The sequence below is a fragment of the Pseudozyma hubeiensis genome, assembly GCF_000403515.1.
Source record: "Pseudozyma hubeiensis SY62 DNA, scaffold: PHS68, whole genome shotgun sequence".
NCBI lineage: Eukaryota > Fungi > Basidiomycota > Ustilaginomycetes > Ustilaginales > Ustilaginaceae > Pseudozyma > Pseudozyma hubeiensis.
The window spans coordinates 74,688-95,914 of NW_012133850.1; the positions used below are offsets into that span (position 1 = coordinate 74,688).

Here is a 21,227-nt window from a genome sequence, read left to right on the forward strand (position 1 = left end):
AAAAGAATGCAAATGCGTAGTAGTACAGATGATCATGGGAACGAGGAATGCAAGACAAATGCTGAGAGGGACTAAAGATGGGTTTGCGACAAAGGCGTACGGGGGCGAGCGACTGGCCCTCTGATGGGAAGCAACGACATGGGTAAGGTGGTAGATAGGAAGGGCAGGAAGGAGAACAGACGCGATGCTGTGCGGCGGCACCATGATGGTATAGAGCAACGACGACAGCAGCCTGAAGTGTCATACAAACACCTCCCAAGCGGAATACTTGCTGCCAGCTTCCTTGGTGCACTTTTGCCCACAGCCCTGAACGGGGCATTCGAAGCGTTTGGGCTTCTTCGCCTTCTTTGGCGCCGCCTCCTTGGCCTCCGGAATGACGGCCGTAGCACGGGTGCGCGCAGAAGTTCTCGGGACTTTGGCGGCCGGCTCATCCTCGACGGTTTCGAAAGCCTTGGCCTTGCCTTTGGCCGCGCCCCGGGACTGAATGGCATCTTCTGCTTCAAGGCTGTCCGTCAGAGGCGCCAATCCGCTGAGCTGATCCACGCAGCGTCCATCAATGACGTGGCCACATGGCAGCACCCAGATCCTTTCATCACCGTTGGCACCTGTGACCAGGGCATGTCGGCAGCAAGGGCAGATGGGCGTAGTCTCGGGCAAGGGACCGGTGACGACGGCCTTGTCGTCAAAGTAGGTGTCGAGGTCCACAGGCGGTTCTACGATACTATGCGTGAAGCCGGACTGCACCTCGTACGGGTGTGTCCACTTAGGGTCGTACTCCTGCGGCACTTTGCGCTCGGTGCTTTGCTGGTTCTGATGTCCTCTGTTGTGCAAGCCGCGCAGCAGATTGCCTAGCACTTGGCTGTAGCCAAGTCCGCTGAAGGTAAAATCTTCGGTCAAGCGCGGAAAGTAGTTGGTGTCGGGACTGGCGTTTGTGCTGCGTCGTACTGTGGTGGTAGTTGTAGAAGGTATCGCTGCGCGTCGTTGCGGTAGCAGCGGATGTCTTGCGGACGCAGACGAGCTGAGAAGACCTATGCTTTGCGAAATGCGTGATCCAGCGCCATGGGGCCCGCGGCCAATGCCATCGTGGAAGCGCAACGAGGTTGTTGACGTAGAAGGTCCAGCAGACGAACGATGCAAGCGGTGTTGATCCAATGATAAGGATCTTTGAAGGGGATGAGAGCTTCTGGCAGGACCAGAAAGACCCGTAACGGTGAAGCTGTTGTCGTCGTCATCTTCGTCATCGCTGCCGACAACGATGGGCGCAGCTGCATGCCTGAATGGATCCGTACCACTGGAGGAAGAGGCAGCATTGCGGGTACCGCTATGCGCCGGTGGTCGATCGGAGCGGGAGCCGGAAGACCAGTCGAGGATGTGGGTGTCAGTGCCCAATGTTGACGGTGCAGGATGCGTGCGAGCAGGCGGTGATTCCTCGGTGAGGTCGATCACCGTACTCTGTGTCCAGCTCATGGTATGATGAAGGGCGGATGTGGATGTGTAGGAGAAGAGGTGATGTGAGTGGCGAAGGAGCGAAAAGGCTCAGTCGGTCGAGCTTGTCCAGGTACAGTCCAAACTCAACCTCCACCTCGAAACCAATCGGCCGCCGTCTGACGGAGGCTCGGATTGTTGCCCCCGCGACGACTTGTGACGGGGTGTATGCGGAGCCGCAGTAAGCTTCGACGAAGGCGATGACGTGTGGTACAAGCGTCAGAGGGTATGAAGCCTTGAATGATCTTTATGGGAAGGCAAGGCCTGTAGAGAAGAGGTTGATGATTTCGCTATCGACCCGCAAACCTTGACTGTTTGTTGTCGGGCTGATATTCAGAAATGGCGTATGCGATGCGCAGCAGTAAGGACGGTTTCAAGATAGGCGCTCTTGCTGTGGTGCATCGACTTCATTTCGACGCTGAAGGCCCGTCGGGTGAATTCTTTGGAACTGTGGAACGCTCCTTGCTTTCCGGCTGGGGGCTGTGGAAGCTCGGATTCCGAGGGCACGAGGTCCTGTGTCCTGGTGCGGCGGTGGAGACCCTTAATGGAGCTCCAGGGTAGCCCGTATTGTACGAGTAATGAATGGTGACCGCGGATCGTAACAGCGGCCGAGCTGATGTCAAAAGTTCAGATGGTGTTCAATCAAGTGGCGGCTGAGGCTTATTTCTCGATAAGTCAACGAAATCAATTACTGGTGTACCGGCTGCAGGAGCATCATCTGTTGCTTAGCATTGTGCGGATCTTGTGCTTTGGGGATGACGTGAGGCTTGCCCACAAAATAGCCAGCATGCATGCATTTCGAAATAGGCGAACAATGTTAGACCTTATAAACTCAGCAAATCTTGATGAACAGGCGGCATACGTACGAGATGTCCATTCTGATCGCGTCTCAGGAAGAATTTTCGAGACTGCGGTTTGCAGAGCCAGAAAAAAAAAGACAAGAAACAAAGCTATGTGCGGGAAGATTTTTTGCGAGACAGAAACAGCAGCAGTCGACTTATAGTCACGCTGGCTAACGTGTATTCACTCCTTTCCATCCCACCAGATACCCCCCTTCCGTTATTCCCTACCTTTCCACCATCGACCACTTGTACAGCAAACCGCTTACGAGTGCGTCGATCACAGTGCTGAATGTAAGTGTCTCCTCGATTTCCGGCCACAAGCTGGACGGCTAGGTGTCGCGCCGATCTCCCTTTCCACCCCCTTTTCCAGTGATGACTTTTCACTCCTTTCCCCGGCCTATACGACCATGCCGAGACGATAAGGAAGCTCGTTTCGCAGCGAGCTCTATTCATTCTTTTGTGCATGCCAGCACACTTCTGTCTGATGGACACGCCCTGCTCCTCGTTGTTGACGCCTGCACCGCAGCTCGACAACCTAGACCTGGCTTCCTCACCCCGCGCGCGACATCTGGCTCCTCATCGCAAGCCATCAACTTTGAAGCAGGACTCAACGCTGACCTCTCCGCTGTCTTTCCTCGCTGTGTCTCTGGCTAGTAGACTTCGACCCTCTTGTTCGATCTCGTGAACGCGCTTCTTCTCGAGCTCTCACCTTCCGACGTGTAGCGTAAGTGTTCACCTCTATCACGCGACCCCGTGACGCCTCCGAAAGCACATTCGACATTTGCAGTCAATTGCGACCACATGGGTCACGACACGGATCCGCCGACCCAAACGCCTCCGACGATGATAAACCTGGTATCCAACCAAATTCGCAGTTTCCACTCTAGGACCCTCGCATCCCCCTAGGGGGGTGGGGCATTTTGGCTCTCCTGGCGAGAGATTCATATGAGTTGTTTGCGGCCATCTTCTTCGGAAGAGGTCCACGGCACGAACCCTCCTCTGTTCACAGAGGAGAGCCGGTGTGGCCAGTGCCGCCTTCTCGAATCGCTTGTATCGTCTGGATCGCAGCCGGCTCTGGTCCGATGAGGGTTTGCAGACCTTCCTTGGAAGTCTGAGGGGCATTTTTTCCTCTATTTTGGGTCTTTCGGTTCGCAGTCTGCTCAGAAGTCACATGTGCTTTCGGGGAGGGTGATCCCAGCAAATATCAAAGATAGGTCGCTGACTTTCTCTTTGCTTTCACCCGTTCCCCTTTTCATCGAACGCCTTGCCTGACCCTTTCTACGGACCTTTGCGATGGAACAGTCCTCCCTCTGTACAATAGATTCACTCCAGGGCGCACTGTTCTGGACCCTCTCCTGCACGGTGCGTACCGCAATTCCCAGTTCCCATGCTGCCTATACCCTTGATCTTTCCTTTTTGGTCTGCTGCTCCTGCTTTTCTCCTCCTCGACGCCCCTCGCACGCTTCCACTGGAGACGACGTTGCCGACCAACGTGATGAGCTACTCAAGTATAAACCGATAAGCATTAGGAAGAGCCGTCGTGAGCGGGCGGTCTGTGTGCTCCTTTACGTCTCGTTACGGACACAGCGAACGGAAACGACTCGGTTTCAATCTCGCTCGACGCAGCTTCGTACTGGAATTCGTTCTGGTGCTTGAGGCAGCTCGAGTTCAGAGGAGACCGCGGTTGTTGCTGGTGCTTTTGTCCTCGTAGAGGTCCTGTCTGACGATGGGCGAGTCCTATGTTCATCCCTCGCTAGAGCGTCTCCGTGGTCGATGGGACCGGCCTCCTTTCGGGGGTCGGACTCTCCTGCGTTGTAGACGCTCCGAGGCCGATTCGAGCTTGGAACCCCACGTCTGGATGGGATAGTGAAGTTGAGTGCCGCGTCTTCGCAAGGTCGAAAGTCTGGTTTCCTGAAAAGTCGGCAACGTTGTGCTCGTTGCAGTTGCATTGCGAGAGAGGGGCAAAATGAAGCAGGCGGCAGCAGACGCGAAGGAAAGTGGAAATAGGACGGCGGTTTCTTAATTTTTCCTGACTGACACTTTTTTCGCACTGCTTTCTTCTCATCTTCACCATCATCTCTGCAAACAGTTGCACTTCGTTGGTCGAATCTATCACGCCAAAAAATGTCTTTCCTCACACGCAACGCCTTTGGGCAGGCCAGGTCGAGCCTCTCTCGCCAAGCGATCTCAACTTCAGCCTGGGGCATCCGACACGAATCCTCCTCTTCCACCGCCAAACCCACCCTCGCAACCTCTTCCTCCTCTACGGAATCCGCCCCACCCACACACTACCGCATCACGCTGCGACGATCCGGCATCGGAATGCCCGAAAAGATCAACCGCACACTTCAAGGCCTCGGCCTCAAGAAGCGTCTCCAATCCGTCTACCGTCCCATCGGTGCCGACATGGCAGGTGCCATCCTCGCCGTCAAGGAGCTCGTTCATGTTGAGAATGTCAGGAGGCTGCAGCAGGCCGATCAGATGCTGTTGAGCGACCAGGAGGCGGTGTGGGTGAATGAGGCGGGAGAAATTGTGGACCCGGGGAAGGCAGCGAAGAAGGCTCCGAGGGGTTACAAGGTGGTGGGGAATGTGGTGAGCGAGGTGCGTGATCAGCAGATTAAAGGTGCTTCTTCGTAACAGGGCACAATTGCAATCATATCATCGGTGACCTTCCGAGTGCACTCTTCAGAGCGATGATGTCCGACATGTCTGACCGGTCTTTCGCAAGGTCGAGATCACTTCTCTTGAGACAAGAGGTGCGCTCCGCGTGCATGAGTGAGGTGATCTGGGAGCGTTGATCGTCTGCCGTCAAGTTGTTCCAAACTCTCGCTGACAGACAAGCTCTGCACTGAGTCTGATAAAGTGCAATCGCCACTTCCGGCTTGTCATCCTTATCCGGGCTGAGCACGAAAGATCACCCACGGGCCTAGCGTCACAAGCTGCAGTCGGCTGCTAGACCCTTGATGCCATCCCCTTGTCGAGGGACATGTCTCCAAAATAAGCGAGCTTTAACTTCCCCTGCCCCTCTGAGACTCACCCTTTCTCTTCCCTCCTCCTCATCATCCTTTTCCACCATGACGCCCCCCGCGTCGGGCTCAACCCCTCCCTCCCGCATCTCCAAGTTCACCCTCTCGCTACCCAAGATCGAGCTCCACGCCCACCTCAACGGCAGCATCCGACGCTCTACCCTCTCCCACCTCGCTGCCCTGCGCAACGTCGATCCTTCCACCACGCGCATCCTCTCACACATCCCCTCTACGCTTTCCGAGGCATTCGATGTGTTTCGTATCATCCATTCGTGCGTCGTTACGCTCGCGGATGTTGAACGCATAGCGTACGAGATCGGGGAGGATATGGAGGAGGATGGAGTGGTGTACGCGGAGATTCGGAGTACGCCGAGGGATATGGGTGAGGGAGATTTAGAGGGGTATGTGAAGGCGGTTTTGCGGGGGTTTGATCGATACCGTTTGGAGAAAGGGAAGGTGATATTGAGGCTGTTGCTTTCGATCGATCGTGCGAAACACACTGCCTCGGACTCCTACGAGATTGTATCTCTTGCTGCAAAGTTTCGTTCCCAAGGAGTGATCGGTATAGATCTATCCGGCGATCCTACGAAAGGAGACTTCGGCACCTACCTCCCCGCCCTCACCCACGCTCGTTCACTCGGTTTGAAGATCACACTGCACGCGGGAGAAGTTCTCAACCCCACCGAGTTCTCTTCCATGCTCGATTTCCACCCGGATCGATTCGGTCACTGCTGCTTCGTCGACCCCCCCAACCTCGCGCGTCTCACGGAAAGCAGCATCCCCATAGAGCTGTGTCTCACTTCAAACCTCCTCTCCAACTCCATACCCACTGGCAAGTTGACCGATCACCACTTTGGAATACACCATAACGCGAAAAGCGAGGGTTCAACGATCTGCTGCATCTCCACGGATGACAGTGGCGTTTTCGGGAGTCCGTTGTCGAACGAGTACAGGTTGGTGATGGACAGTTTTGGGTTGGGTGAGAGGGAGGTTTTTGAGCTGGCGAGGAGGACGCTGGATGCTACGTTTCTGGAGAGCCAGAGCGGGAAGAATGCGGATGAGGCGACAGGGAAAGATTCGGAGGATCGGAAGAGGATACAGGACAAGTTCGATGAGTTTGAGAGGGACTGGAGATGGAACTGACACAGGAAGATGAAGTGAACGGAAGGGCATATCTGGATCGCACCATAAACGAGTCAAGGATTCGCAATGCAACGGAGCTCAGCAAGTGGACATTCTCACAGCCTCATGAGACCCAAATCATGTCTCTCAAATGGCTGACCCGCACTTCGTAACTGATGACGAGATTGTTATTTTGACGGAATCGCAACGATAGAAGTACACCTCGTCCCACACCGACTCTCCGCATTCAACGACGAGGCACCCTCCCACGCATCGCCTTCTGCATTGTTCCCGGAGGAGCCTTGGGACCGGGCTGAGCCTTCTCACTCGCCTGATTCCTGATCGTCTCATCGACGCTCAAGATCAAACAAGCCGCCTCCGCCGCCGACGACAGAGCGTTGATCCTGACCAGACTCGGCTCCCACACAAATTTATCCATCAGATTCGCCGTATCCTCGGCGTCGATGTCGATTCCTTCCCACTGAGCACCCTGCGCATGCTTCATGCGCAACCTGTTGAGCAGATCGGTCGCGTCGAACCCAGCATTGTCTGCCAACTGACGCGGGATGCACTCGAGCGATTTGGCAAAGGCACCGATGATCAGCTGCTGTTTGCCCTGGATGGTACGGGAGTAGTCGCGCAGGTACTTGGACAGCTCCATCTCGGTAGCTCCACCTCCAGCGACGACGTGCGAGTTCTTGATGGCTCGTCGAACGATCATGATGGCGTCGTGGAGACTGCGTTCCACCTCGGCGATGAATTGCTCGGCACCACCACGGAGGATGAGCGTGCACGTCTTGGCCTGAGGGCACTCCTCAAAGACGTTGAAGCGCTCGCCTCCGATTTGGCGCTCGTCGAACTTGCCGCAGGTTCCGAGGTGCTTGTCCGGGCTGATGTCGGAGCAGGTGCTTTGCACCGAGCCTCCGACGGCTTGGACAACACGCTTCATGTCGTCGGCGGGTACACGACCGGCACAGAAGATGTCGCGGTCGGCAAAGTACTGCGTCGCCAAATCACCGATGGGGAGCTTGGAGAGGACCACCTTGGCACCGGTCTTGACGATGGCTTCGAGCTTGTTGAAGATGATCTGCCACTCGGCATCCACGACGGCTTGGTATTCGGAGACCTCGTTGATTCGCACCTCGGCGTTGTCCTTTTCGGCTTTGAGCTCGAGCTCGACGTTGAGACAGAGAACCTTGGGGTTGGTGAAGCTCTTTGGCTGCTGCTCGAATCCAGCATACGCAAAGGTCTTCTTGAAAGCGACACCGTGCACGAGGAGCGAATCCTGCATACCTCCACCAGGTACCTTTTTCATACCGATCAAGCTCTGGTCCAAATCGTCCTGATCCAATGACGTGACGGCGTCCACGACCATCTTGCTGAAGAAGGGGCGTTGCGATACGATGAGCTTGGACGACATGCTGGTACCGGCGCACTTGATCAGCAGATCGTAGAATGCCTGCTTGTCCGACTTGTCGATGGTAACGGCCATATCCTTGATCTTTTCCACTGCAAGCTGCACCGCTTTCCTGTAGCCCTTGATGATGATATGTGGAGCCACGCCTTCTTCAATGAACGGCTTAGCTTCCTTCAGCATCTCGCCTGCAAGCAGGACGACCGACGTTGTGCCGTCACCCACCTCGGCATCCTGAGCACGTGCAATGTCGACGAGCGTCTTGGCCGCAGGATGGACGATATCGAGCAGCTTGAGGATGGTGGCGCCGTCGTTGGAGATGGTCGCTTGACCACGTTCGTTGACGATGAGCTTGTCCATGCCGCGAGGGCCGAGTGTCGAGGCGACGCAAGATACGATGGAAGCGCATGCGCCAATGTTGTGCAAAAGCTGCGATGTTCCTTGTGAGATGTCGGTGTCTTCGCGCAACAAGATGATGGGCGCATTGGGCATCATCCCGCCGAGTCGTCCCGCCATGGTGAAAGAGTGTGTGTGAGGAGCGCCTCTTCAGATAGCTTGCCGGAAGAGAGATGAGCGATGCACTTTTGCAATCCTTCTAAACGACGGAAGTGTTGTGCCTGTGGTCGATGGTTTGGTGAACGTCGCAATCAGAGCCTGGCGTGGTTCCCTTGACAACACCTTGTTTGTCTGTTCGTGATTCGAGAAAAGGAGGAGAGCCGTCGTGGTGTGTGCGAAGGAGATCGTGTGTGTGCGTTGTGCGTTGCGAAGTTGGCTTTGTGTTGGTCTTTGAGCTTCTCTTCTGCTGCCTTCTCGCGCGACTTTTTGCTTGCAAAGGCTCAGCTGCGCGAAAGTGTGCGCGCTCGAGCTTTTGCGCCAATTCTTCTTGCAGCTTCCAAAAAGAGCGCTCGCTCTCTTCTTTTCTTCGCACACGCGAAGCGTCGATCAACGGCCCGATGCTTCCATTCACTATTGTTCACAATATAGGCCTAACAAAAATCACAAAATCAGCGACATCGTTACTATATCCGATCAACAACCACCTTTCGAGCAGCCTCACAAGATTATTCTGTATCATTATCCAACAAAATGCATTGCAAAAGAAGAACGAAAAGTCCACTGTATGGCACAAACATCAAAGCGCCCAATCTTCCACCCAGTGATCAGGCATCAACAGCAGCGCCTTGTCTATAAACGTCAGAAACCTCGTCCTGTAATCTGGCGGTGTGATGATTGTCGGCTCACCCTTGCCCGCACCGCCCAGAAGCGCCGTTTCCTTGACGAAACTCTCCACCCTCTTGTCCCACGTGTACGTCCTCACAAAGTCGATGATGCCCACCACCAGCTGCTTGGTCTGTCGATCGACGCCCACCATCAGCGAATAGTCCATCACGTTCATGTCGGCCAAGAACAGCGAGTCGTTGTACAGACTGGCGCGCAACAGCTTCTTCGAGTGTTCGCGGATGAAGATCGGGTTGAGGTGGTTGGTCTCGATCAGGTTCTCGTCGAGCAGCACTTCGTTCTCTTTGCCCGTCTCTTGCACGTATCGGTTGCGCGTGCTCCCCTTGAGATCGTACGATCGGATGCCCTCGACGCCGTAGAACAGATTTTCCATGACAAAGCAGTCGAGCTTGATGCTCTTGCCCGTCTGCGGGTTGCGGAATCCGATCCGGAAGCAGCCGAAAATCTTGGCGAGCGCCGTCCTACGGCCACGCGATATGCATTGCGACATGTAGGCAAAGTACTGCGGTGCAAACTTGGAGAAGGCATCCATCTCGAAACGCGAGAGCTGCTTGACCACCAATCGATTGTCCCGCGTCTTGAGGAAAGCAGAGCCAGACTTGCCGCCCGAAGAGTCCCACTTGAAGCATCGGGAAAGCGACTCGACCACCGACACATCGCAACCACACGTCCGTCGTAGCGCATCGAATTGCTCGGCAAACAGGATCTTGCACCACAGCCGCGTAGATCCCGACTCGAATTCGCAGCGGAAGTGTCGTCCTTCCTTCTTGAGCGTACTCTCTAGCTCGTTGATGTCCAAGTCGACCACGCTTCGGTCATCCACAGAGCCAGCGATGCTCGCACTGCTGGGCATCAACGCCTCTGCTTTCTCCTTGGGGCGTGGTACTTCGTTCCGCATTCCCTTGAGCCGTTCCTTGTACTGCAGCGAGCTCAGCGTGAAGGCGACGATCGATGTCGGCTCGTCCTCGCGGAAGATGATGTCCGAGTCGGCGAACACGTGCTCCGAGTTGAGCATCGGGTACTCCAACGGCACCATTTCGCCTGTGCGGAAGGCCCAGAAGCCCGATAAGGTCTTCAGGAAGCTCCTCTCCAGACTCGGCATCGAATCGGAATCAGACGTGAAGCCGCTGCGCAGATACGAAGGCAACGTCAGCTGCGTGTTGTTGCTCGTGGTCGCCACCGATGATGCGGCAATCGACTGCGCATCCGATTCGAGCTCGCTTGCTTGCGCCGGTGGCGATCGATTGGCTGTCCGACCTGTCGCTTCACTCGCAATGGTGCAAGCGTCGTCTGCTTGCGAAGAGGATGTAGTCGCAGCTGCCAACGCCGTGGTAGTCGCTGATGCGGACAGATCAACGTCATCGCCAGCCTCGACTGTTGAAGAACTGGGTCGGCCTTTGACCGTCGAGTCTTTTGTGATGTCTCGATCGAGCTCCGTAGCAGCTTGCTCTGTACCGGATTTCTTGATCGCATTGGCGCGTCCCGACTGCTGCTCATCAAGCTCGAGGGGATTCGTTTTTCGATGCTTTCCGTTCCCTTGGCCTTGCGATCTGCGACCAGCTGGCACCGGCACGCCATGCTTGGCCTCAAAGCTTGTTGGCCCCACCGGCAGGTCCTCGTCCGAGTCTTCGTCGTCGTCATCCTCGCTCTCATCGTCGGCAGCAGATGCGCCCTCGTCGTTGCTTGTCTCTGCAGCAGAATCCGGCTCGCTCTCATCATCTCGCACCGCTTCTCGCACGCTGCTGAACACCTCTACTCTCGCTCGCGTCATTGCCACAGGTCTGGCTCGTTTCGCCCGTTGCGCCAGCAAAAGACGATGCTGTCGCTCGCGTTCCCGCTCGGCCTCCTTGCTGATGCGATCAAAGTGCTTGGCGATCGTCGACACACGGCTCTTTGTCCCAGGGCCGTGCTCGCTCCTCCGTGCAATGGGTACGCGGCTTCCGAGCGCAGCTCCAGCGTTCCGACTGCTGCCACCGTCGGACTGATATGTACCGCTCTGGCTTCGGTTGCCTGAGGTGACCATTGCTGCGGATCTGGACGCAGCTACAGAACCTAACGCTGCCGCGGCGGATGCACCGGACCTCCCAATGATGGGTCGCGGGCCTGCTTTGAGCCCTTCGCCTTTCGGTGGTCGGTAGCTGGAAGGCGGAGGAGGAGGAGGAGCGCCGTTGTTTGGCGTCGCAGACCCGCTTCGACGTCCAATAGTGGCAGTCGAGGTAGAGCTGTCGTTGCGCTTGACTCTGGGCAGCCGACTCGAGCGACCGCCGACTCCAGGGGTCGTCACTGGCGAGTTGGCGTTCGAGTCTGCGCCCTGTTCGTACGTGGAGGAAGAGATCCGAGCCTTTGACGAGTCCTTGCTACGGACAGATACCACCTCCTCAGTTTTGCCGCGGCGCAAACTTGGACGACGAACCGAGCCGTGGTCCTCGGCACGAAGCAGAGCAAGGTCGGTACCGCCTGACGCACCGTTGCCTGCGGCTGCTCCGACGGGAGGTGTCCCCGCGGTGTACCGTCTGGGATTGTCAAACCGCCTGATGAGACCCGGTATCGAGCGTGCCAGCTCGTTCTCTGTGCATGAGCTCTCGTCCGCACGAGGGAATTCAACCGACTCGAACGCGCTCCGCGATTTGCTGTAGGTGGGCGATGCCGGCGCGGTGACAGGATTGGACATGGCACGTCGACTGATCATGGGTCGTACTTCGACCGGCGAAAGATCTGCGGCATCCGTCTCGTCATCGAAGTTGCCATCGCGGTATCTTGAGGTGTCTGCGCGACCGACCTTGTTAAGCTGGCCGGAAGCGGTCTTCGAGCGAGGCATGGCCCCAGAAGCTTTGCCAGCGTTACCTGTGCTTGTCTCCTTGGGAGCACCTGCAGCAGTCGCGGGAGCGATGCTCGGCGGCACCTCGCTCAGCGGAGTCTGGACCGTATGAGTGACGAGATCGGAAAGCATCGGCACCACCGAGAGGTCGGCACCGGCCAAAGAGAGGATGTCCATGGTTGACGCGCTTCTGCTGCTGAGAGCCTTTTCACCCGCTGAAGTCGAATGCTCCGACTCGCGACCTTTCGGTTTTCCCTCGGCCGCATCCGTCGAGCTCTCGTCGATCTCGGCAGCAGGCGGCAGGATGCTCGAGGTCGTGTCTGAGCGCGTGGCGTCGGATGGATCCTTCTCGGAGAAGAGCCGTTTGAGATGGGTAGTGGTGATGCGGCGGATGTCCTTTTCGGACGGTATGCAGTTCTTCTCGAATTCGATAAAGTCAATGTCCCACTTAACTACCTTCTCCTGCAGCATCCGTCGCGCTTGGTTGAGGCACAGCACGTCCGTAGCTGGGCTGAACTCGTACAATTCAGCCACCAGCGCCTCGACCTCACGGCGATCGACCTCGCATCTTCGTATCATCTCGGAAATGACGGCGCGATTCTTCTCGCGATTGATGCCGGCGGTGTCGGAGCAGGCATCGTTACCGAGAGCTCGGATCCGTGACATGACGCTATCCCAATAAGCCTGGCTCTTGCGCACGAACGCAGCGGTTTCTTCATTCTTGATGTTGCACTGCACTTCCGGGTTGATGAAGAGCTTGAAGTGAGGCATGGCTACCTCAAAGAGATTGTCAATTTCTTCCGAATGGAAGCGCACCGCCATGTTCTGATAGGCAAAGTAGCGCACCTGGTCTCGGTAGAAGTCGTGCTCGCATAGCTGCGTCTTGCAGTGGTCGTGGCGGTAGAAGTACAGCTCAAGATACTTTGCGAAGCTGAAGCTCCACGTCTCCGGGGTGACGAGCGCCACAGGCGTCGCGTTCTCGCACACCTTGCAGTAGCTCCAGCTGAGGAGCCGATTCTCCTCGTTCGGAAGCGGGCATACGAATCGTTCGAGCACCACCTGGATGCGAATCTGGTTGTGGACGAAGGTATTGTAGTGCAGCACGTTGTTCTTGCCACAACCTTTGGTGGCACAGCCTTTGGCGCTGGCGCTGCTAGCGGCAAGACGCTCGATATGCTCGCCGAGCGTTTCGTCGTGCTCGCCGTAGAACTCGATCGAAGCAAGACTCGGGCCTTCGCAGGGTCGCGGCGTCAGGGTGCAGTGGCGAGTCACAATGATCTGGATGCGCTTGTGGTTGAACGGCGAAACAGCGTCTGCGTGGATGTCGAGGTAGCCTCCCCATTCCGTCAAGGAAGCACGATGCCTGTCAACCGTGATTGCAAATTCGGACTCCTTGGCGATCTGAGACGGCGCTTTGAGAAGCGAAAAGAGGTCGAAGACGGGCAGAGACTCCTGCTTGATCGTGTTGAGCAAGGATGCAGAGCTTGGAGCAATGGTCGACGTAGAGCCTTGGCTTGCATGCGTGAGGTTCGAATCGGGCCCGGGTGTTGTGGTCCGAGTAGGCACTTCCGAGACGGGAGCAGAGACAGATCTGCTCATCGAAACGTCGGCTGATGCAACATTGTTCCGCAGCTCAGACGCCAAGGCCAGAGCATGACCCGGCTCCTTGGCCCTTGTCTGAGCGGGTGACGACGGTCGGGGCGTTGGCGTGGTCGTGTTTGGCCCGCTCGCAAAAGGACTGGCAGTCTCAATTATGACAGTAGCATCGCTCCCTTCCCGGCGCAGGGGAGGGGCAGGGCCAGGCTCATCCTGCTTTTCGGCGAATGCCTGCGAGCCTTGACCTTCCGAAAGAGCAGGAGTCGGGCCTGGTTGCGGCGTCTCCACGCGAGACGATAGACCTGCGTCTGAACTGCTATCCTCGCCTTCTTCAACGATCGTGTCATGAGTCCGCGTGCTCGGCGTCTCGTAGACGGGTGTAACGTCGCCGGTGGAACGTGACTCGACGGGAAGTGCGTCGTCGCCAGCCGCGCCTTCCTTGAGCGATGCCGCGCGTGGTCGCACTGTGGGCGTGGGAGTGTCCTCCTTCACTTCTTCATCGTGGCCGTCTGGCAGCTCCACGATCGAGGTTGGTCGAGAAGCAGGCTGGTCCTGCAGCTTGCCTTCATCCTTCAAGATCCTCTGCAGTTCGTCAGCTTCTTGGTTGGCAAGCAGTTCCATGAGTCGGTCACTGACGCGCTTCAGCTGCAGAATGGTGTACGGAGCTGGGATGTGGATGCAGACGGACGAGGTGATGAGCGTCGTCTCATAGATACTGAGGGCTCGCAGAATTCGAGCACGCGATTGAAGCACAAAGGACTTGTCATCCTTGATACGGCCAACCTGGCACGAGGGCTCATCGCTCAAATCGAGATAACTGCCATCTTTTAGTCGCTTCAACTCGTCAGTGGCGCTGTCGAGCGTTCCAGCTTCCACAGTGCCGCAAGGGCGCGAGCCGTTGAGCAGGCTGCTGTCCGAATAGATTGTCTCCATGGCCGCGCCCTCGTCCGCCATGACGTGGCCTTCGAGACGCAAGTTGTACGCAACGAAGATCATCAACGTCAAGATCTTTTTGACGCGACTGAGCTTGACGCCATCGGCTCCACGCAGAACGATAGTGCAGCCGAGTTGCTTGGGCGTGCCTTCGAAGCGCATGAAGCTCTTCCTCCACTCTGGCCGTGAGGCATGCTGGAATGTCTCGACGTTGAAGTAGCGGCACCGACCGATGCGCGGATCGAGAGCAAGTCGATCGATCGAGGTGATGATGTCGGCCTGTGTACATCGACTGATAGCTCGAATCGCTTCGGCCTTGACGCTCCATACGACGACGATACCTTCCCTCTCGAGCAACTCGAGAGCCGTACGCGAGACACTTTTTTCTACCACGACAATCTGGGGCCGGAGTGCGACGATGCGCGCGACGAGGATGCGGATGAATTCATGCTCTTGTGCCATGAGGGGCTCGAGTGACATGAATTGGTCTGGTCCACGGTGGTAGTCAAGTGGAAAGCGTATCACGATGATGCGAGCGTTGGTGAGTGGGACCAAAGCAGCCATGCGCCTGGTCGCAACGTGCTTGGTGCAGACGTATCCGTCTACGTACTCGGAATCGTCGGGCTTGCCACCGGGGATGCGCTTGATCTTGACGAACTGGCGAATGTCGCGGCTCTGATCCTCGCGAGCATCGGGTTTGACGCGCGAAATGGTAGTAAGGACGAATGGCAAGAGCACGTCACACCACTTACGGACGTTGTGGATGCCAGCTTGGAGCAGCGTCTGTTCCATCATCTTTCGCAGATGATCGAGGGCGCGGTGCGTGATGGAAGCCTCCAAGAGCGCTGGAGTGATGCCGTCGGCGCAGATGCGAAGCTCGCGGTAGATGTCGGGTGTCTCGTCGTATTCGTTGGCGGCGTAGTCGTTCTCGTCCGGCTGAGGCTGCATCAAGGGCGGAATGGTGGACTCGGTGCGACCGTTGCCGTGGAAATGGGAACGGATGAGTGCAGTAGCCTGCGAAGGGTCAAGCGATGCAATCGTGCGGAGCGAACGCATGCGTGACCGTACAGCGGGTCGCGACGTCTCGCTGACTAGACGCAGACGCGGATAGTCGGAGGTGGACTGGATTGCCGAAGGTGTCTCATGACCATCCCCGTTGGTGGAAGGAAACGCGACGGCCGCCATCGTCTCTTTGGCTTTGTCAGATGCTCGTCTTCCCTCAGTGGCTGGTGAACTTGTCGATGGCGCTATCGGCTTTGAAGGGTGGATGTCCGACGTCTGCCGAGAGGTTGACGGAGTAGCATCAAGTTGCGATGCAGGCGGGTCGTCCTCTTCAGGGTCAGGATGTACCGGAGCAAGCTCTTCATCGTCGGCACCCTTACGGAAAGGTGCGACAGGCGCTGCATCTACCCTCTTCTTGCGTCCGCGATCTGTCGCATCGTCGCCGTTCAGGTCACCATGTATTCCTGCTGCTGCTGAGCCCACATCTGTGAGGGCGAGGGGAATTGACTGACTCGAGCGGATGCCCGCACTGATTGCGGAGTGGCCTGCAGTGGCGCTGGCGAACAGATGATTGGCGGCAAATTGTGCTTGCGGGCTCTTGATCTGCGCCTCCAAAGGTGCTGAAATCATGTCCTTGTCTGGCTGTATACGGTTCGGGTTTAGGCTGGCACGTTGCGAAAGTACATTGAGCTTCTGCTGGTGCCGATTTTGACGTTCGTGTCGATCGTAGTCGTCGAGCGTGCGTTTGCAAAAGTTGCAGACGCGGATCATACCCTTGAAGTCGAAGCGCTTGCCCTTGATGATGTGCGCTGCGCATCGGCCGCAGAAGATCTGGCCGCATATGCGGCAATGATGCTTGCGGCGGAAGGGGGTGAAGACGGAGAGACACTCGCGGCACTCTTTGGCATTTTCGTCGGCCATCCAGAACTTACGACTGAGGCCTTCGCCCCTCATGCGGCGATCGATGGCGTCTGCGCTGGTCTGAAGGCCGATCTGTGCTGCCGAACGATTCATGACATGCTCTTCGAGAGTGTCGGTCCTGTGGAGCCGAGTGGAGCTGCTGAGAATTGATTTGGCATCGTCGGCAAGGATGTCTTTGGGAAGGGGGAAACCGGGGATAGCGGACCAGCCGTGTTTGGCTAGATGCGAGCGGTCGATACCGCCGTCGAATCCGCTGCGGAGCAGATATAGGGTGTCGCGCGACGAGTCGGGGTCCATGTCGCCATCGTCGGCGATGACAGACTCGCGGTCGTCGGTGTAGCTACCGGCAACGCTGGCGATGTGAGAGCCAGCGTGAACGGCTGTAGCGGGAGACGTGAAGGTGATGGCGGGTGCAGGAGCTGCGGTACGGAGCTTGAGAGGCGGCGCACGTGAAGAGGAAGACCTGGCTCTGCTCGTGGTACCCGATATCGAGCGGTTGGTGGAGATTGACGAGGAGCTGTGAGACGGCTGGATGCCGCCGCCGGGGACGGAGCGGGCTGGGTGAGCTCCCGAGGCGTCGAGAGCTCGACCTGTCCTCGAAGTATCGTCGCGAGACCTCGAAGGACCAGCTTGTGCGCCGCTCTGGCTGAGAGGAGAGATGGCACGCTGTACGGCCTGATAGCTCTCGGGATACTCTTCGATGTTGCTTAAGCCTCGTGATGGACGTGCCATGGAAGCTTTTCTGTACTGCGGCATGGAGGCGAGCCGACTTGGCCCCACGCCTGCGTATGAAGATGAATGGTTGGACAGTGATGGTGTGTGCTGTGACGAGGCGAAGGCGGGTGATGGATAAGTCTGAGGGACGTCGAATCGGGCAGAAGAAGACCTTGAGCTGTGCCGGGAGGCTGATGATGTGTGTGTGTCGTCATTGGCGCCTGCGTGTGAAGAGTCAGTGTCGGCAGCGACACCGCCTGCGAAAGCTGACTTGACGCGATTGAAAAGGCCGCCGAGGGCAAAAGACGATTCCTGAGCGTCCTGTGTATCGTCGAGGAATCCGAAGGAGGTGAACCCCTCATCGTTCAGGGCGCTTGACATCGGCGTGCGATGTCCCACAGATGTGGCCATCTCCCACGAGTGTTTTCAAGCAAGCTTGACGACGGTCTCCGGATGTTGTGGCGTAGAGAGGTGAGCAGCTTTGTTTGTACGCAGCTCTCGTGCTGGGTTTGAACTGGACGTGCTCGAAAGCCGTGGCTGACAACACAGCTATGTCGCCAGCATCTGCATGGCCGTAAGAAAGAGCAATAGACCGAAGTGCCTCTGTCGGTAGCTCGGCTCGAGCTGCCGGCTGAGGAAGATGTCGGAAGTCGAGTGGGTAGTAGGGGAGCAGCAGAGCAGGGATGAGTGGGTGTCGAGGGTCGTTCAAACAGTCAAGGGTCCGAGCACGGAACGAGTGCAAGCTGGACGGCCCGCGAACTGAAGCGGCTGCTCAGCTCGTGACGCATGGCTTGTCGCGCTCCTGAAGACCAAAAAGTCGCAGCAGCGGGCATGAGCTAAAGCCCAAATTCACCTTTGGACCCTGAATCAATGGTCGTCATTTCAAGCCGATGTTGACATTCACCGGTCTGACATTGTGAATCCGCGGATCATGGCTTTCTGTTCGCTCGTCGCCAGTAAGCTTGTCGGTTTCTGTTTCTGCAAAACCAAACGGATAAAACACGGCTCAAAATTGAGGACACGATAATCGCAACCTCATCGGTCATCGGTTGAGGCGTCGTCCCGATTCATTCACAAATCCACCTTCATCTCGTGTTCAGAGCCTCCTCTAACGTGGCAGCTGCCTCATCGACGACGACCGTCGAGAGACGGAGCGAGGTACACTTGCCACGACTAGATCAGCTGACACCTCGCTACCACGGTGCGGAGACGCACGCGATGCAGGTCGCGTCCACTTGTCTGTCGAATGGAACATATCCTACCGCAGCACCTTCCGTTGCTCTTGCCGAGCAAACAGCCTCGTTAGGTCACCTGGCACCGGCACAATGAGCACCGAGGTGTTCTTTGAAGAAGAACATGACGTAGAACGTGACGTCAAGATTCTTCGATGCAGAACCGTTCTGCAAGACCAGACGTCCGCAATCCGTGTCGACAGCCATCGATTGACAGAACAACAACACATCAACACCAGGTGAGTCTGCATGAGAGCGCGTCCACTCTGCGCACGGCTGGACGGACCGACTTTTCGTTGCGGGCACCACGCATCATGCAAGCTGTGAGCGCCGCCTGAAGCCACCGTAGCAGTCATCGCAAGCCTCCAAGGTCAAGCCCCTGGCCTAAGAAAAGCATATTGAAGGCTGCCTTGTCTGCACAAATGAGCTTGACCGTCAAATTCGAAATCGAAGGCGAGGACTGAACAGCTTTAAACTCAATATGCCACCGGTTCGAAAATTGAAAGCATGCAAGCAAGAGGAATCGGAGCCCTTCTTTTTTTCCCATAGTCGCTGCACGCGACCGCAGCCGATGCATAAAGAGCCACAGAGAGCCTGGTAAGCGAGCACCAGGCCTTTGTTCTGAGAGCTCAAGCTGGCCACACACAGCCGGCTCCATAACATATCGGCTGGACCGCAGGCTCTGGACTGAGCCGTCAAAGCTCGTTCACTGCTTGTCCGATCGAAAGACGATGATCGACAATGCATGCTAGGTCACACCACCACGTAGAAACATCAACAAGCTTCTCTGTTGTATCATCGTGCGTCGAGGTCTCAATGTCCGATCCGCTACGCCATTGCCGTTCCGGTGACGATCCAAGCTGATGAGGATGACATCTGGCTTGTTTGTTGATCGACACGGCAAGGGGTGGGGAAAAAAAGAAGGAAAGAAAAAACGAGGGGCAGGGGGAATCTCTGCATCTTCGCGCGAGCTGAAAGTGAAACAGATTTCGGTAATTTGGTGGATGTTGGTCTCACGCGCAACACTGTCAAAGTGCGATGTGTCCCCTCGATTTTCAAACTCAGATCTGCCGTCTGCAGATCCTTCGTGTTGATTCGCTTTTAGAGACGGCACTGGGGCACTGTATCAGCACAATACCGTGACACTTTTCAACGCAGCTTGTCCAACTCCGCCCCACGGTTCTTCTTTCTACGCCTTCTTCCGAATCATGGAGCAAGCAACGGACTTTGCCCCTTGCTCCTCTTGTCGATCCCTTCAGGACGATCTCGCTTGTTGATCCCCACGCCAAAGATCACTCCTTCACGCCAGCAGCGCTATACAGTGTGTACTCGCTCAGGGCGGCATCTGCGTCTACCGAGGTCGTTCCTAGCAAATTGATTGTCCGACCGCCGTAGAAGGCCGCAACAACCCCCATTCTTACCAATACACGATCGTGACAAAGGCTTGGATTTGTGCCTCCGCTTGCATACACCGCAAACCACTCCTACTCGATCGCAGCAAAGCAGGCAGCAACATCACCTTTGTCGCTGCTTGTGTAAGACCAGGGACAAGAAATCCACTCTCTGTTGCTGCGCCCCAAACTCATCATCCCCTTACCTCCTGCACTCGAGGGTACGCCCAGCTTCTATTGCCTCTCCCTTTCCCCGTAAAAGTTTCTTGGGTCGTTCCTGACCATCTCTCTCTTAACGACCTTCATCCTCATCTACGCTCATCCATCTTTCCTTCACGACTACATCTTGCCCACACCCTGCTCATCAGCATTATCGCATTGCAGCACCATCTCGCTCCCCATCGTCGTCAGTCGTCTGCGCTCAAGTAGCCGCCCACGTCTTCTACGCCACCATGCCTTCATCACTAGCAAAGAAGCTCTGCGTCGCCCTCGTGCTCGCATCTTCCGCCCTCAGTTCTCCCGTCGCCGCCGACGATCAGCACAACGACGCACCCTACGTCCGCAGTCTCAAGCACTCTCGTCGTGCAGCACGCGAACGTGAGGCCGGCCCATCCAACCTGACCAAACGAGGCCCCACCTACAACGGTCGCGCCACCTACTACGCCGCCGGTCTTGGCGCCTGCGGCAACTACAACTCCGGGTCTGACTTTATCGTCGCCCTCAACTCTGCGCAGTACGGCAACCTGGGCGAGGTGTCTTCGTGGTGCGGAAAGACGATCGCCATCACGTACAATGGGAATACGCAGTATGCGCAGGTTCAGGATGCTTGTCCCACCTGTCCCTACGGAGGGTTGGATATGAGCGAAGGGCTGTTCAAGGCTTTCGCGAGCACGGATCTGGGTGTGTTCTACATGTCGTGGACTGCTGCCGACGGGTCTGGTGGAGACAACAACAACGGTGGAAATCAGAGGCAGAGTTCCACCTCCACCACTCCGGCGTGGACCCCGCGACCATCGCCTACAACCACATCGAGCACACCTGCATACACCCCTCCTCCTCCCACAACCACCTCTCAACGGGCCAGACCCACCACCACCACCACCTCCTCTTCCTCGTCCACCCTTTCCTCCTCCGCATCATCCTCCTCCTCCGCCTCCTCCGCCACCGCTTCCTCGCAATCAACCCCCGATGCGACAGCCAACAACCTCGACAGCTTCGCCCTCATCTACCAGGGTCTCAATCAGATGGCCGTCGCAGCTGCTTCCTAACTCATCCTTCCCAATATCTCGCCTCCTTTAGAAAGTAACGGGTTTCACTTTCCTTCCTCTTGTCTATCACAGTCGCCTGTTGATCCAGAGCTGACTCTCTTCCTGCACGCTTAATCGGATCAGTACGTTTCGTTCTCTCCTCTCACTCGTGATCCCGCCTGAAAAAACTCTGTGCTATGCTTGTGTGTGCAATCCTTATTGAACTACAAATACATCTTCTCCCG

The 21,227-nt window shown here is 56.7% G+C and overlaps 9 protein-coding genes across 9 annotated transcripts; 5 read left to right on the forward strand and 4 right to left on the reverse strand.

Annotated features, from left to right (window-relative positions):
* Nucleotides 1-240: 240 nt before the first annotated feature.
* On the reverse strand, nt 241-1,467 carry PHSY_006899 (hypothetical protein; the record flags this gene model as incomplete). The annotated part of the gene is made up of 1 exon (XM_012337495.1): nt 241-1,467. One exon carries the CDS (start codon nt 1,465-1,467, stop codon nt 241-243), a length of 1,227 nt encoding a protein of 408 aa, XP_012192885.1.
* Nucleotides 1,468-1,653: 186 nt separating this feature from the next.
* Nucleotides 1,654-2,046, forward strand: PHSY_006900 (hypothetical protein; the record flags this gene model as incomplete). Its single annotated transcript, XM_012337496.1, has 2 exons — nt 1,654-1,666; nt 1,823-2,046. 2 exons carry the CDS (start codon nt 1,654-1,656, stop codon nt 2,044-2,046), a joined length of 237 nt encoding a protein of 78 aa, XP_012192886.1.
* Nucleotides 2,047-3,934: 1,888 nt separating this feature from the next.
* PHSY_006901 (nod factor export ATP-binding protein) lies at nt 3,935-4,276 on the reverse strand (the record flags this gene model as incomplete). The annotated part of the gene is made up of 1 exon (XM_012337497.1): nt 3,935-4,276. The coding sequence occupies one exon, from the start codon at nt 4,274-4,276 to the stop codon at nt 3,935-3,937; it is 342 nt and encodes a 113-aa protein (XP_012192887.1).
* A 373-nt stretch (nt 4,277-4,649) lies between these two features.
* Nucleotides 4,650-4,964, forward strand: PHSY_006902 (hypothetical protein; the record flags this gene model as incomplete). The annotated part of the gene is made up of 1 exon (XM_012337498.1): nt 4,650-4,964. One exon carries the CDS (start codon nt 4,650-4,652, stop codon nt 4,962-4,964), a length of 315 nt encoding a protein of 104 aa, XP_012192888.1.
* A 437-nt stretch (nt 4,965-5,401) lies between these two features.
* Nucleotides 5,402-6,496, forward strand: PHSY_006903 (hypothetical protein; the record flags this gene model as incomplete). The annotated part of the gene is made up of 1 exon (XM_012337499.1): nt 5,402-6,496. One exon carries the CDS (start codon nt 5,402-5,404, stop codon nt 6,494-6,496), a length of 1,095 nt encoding a protein of 364 aa, XP_012192889.1.
* Nucleotides 6,497-6,722: 226 nt separating this feature from the next.
* PHSY_006904 (hypothetical protein) lies at nt 6,723-8,384 on the reverse strand (the record flags this gene model as incomplete). The annotated part of the gene is made up of 1 exon (XM_012337500.1): nt 6,723-8,384. The coding sequence occupies one exon, from the start codon at nt 8,382-8,384 to the stop codon at nt 6,723-6,725; it is 1,662 nt and encodes a 553-aa protein (XP_012192890.1).
* Nucleotides 8,385-9,021: 637 nt separating this feature from the next.
* Nucleotides 9,022-17,493, reverse strand: PHSY_006905 (hypothetical protein; the record flags this gene model as incomplete). The annotated part of the gene is made up of 1 exon (XM_012337501.1): nt 9,022-17,493. The coding sequence occupies one exon, from the start codon at nt 17,491-17,493 to the stop codon at nt 9,022-9,024; it is 8,472 nt and encodes a 2,823-aa protein (XP_012192891.1).
* Nucleotides 17,494-18,437: 944 nt separating this feature from the next.
* On the forward strand, nt 18,438-19,236 carry PHSY_006906 (hypothetical protein; the record flags this gene model as incomplete). Its single annotated transcript, XM_012337502.1, has 2 exons — nt 18,438-18,583; nt 19,155-19,236. 2 exons carry the CDS (start codon nt 18,438-18,440, stop codon nt 19,234-19,236), a joined length of 228 nt encoding a protein of 75 aa, XP_012192892.1.
* Nucleotides 19,237-20,187: 951 nt separating this feature from the next.
* On the forward strand, nt 20,188-21,003 carry PHSY_006907 (expansin; the record flags this gene model as incomplete). Its single annotated transcript, XM_012337503.1, has 1 exon — nt 20,188-21,003. The coding sequence occupies one exon, from the start codon at nt 20,188-20,190 to the stop codon at nt 21,001-21,003; it is 816 nt and encodes a 271-aa protein (XP_012192893.1).
* Between the last annotated feature and the right edge of the window lie 224 nt (nt 21,004-21,227).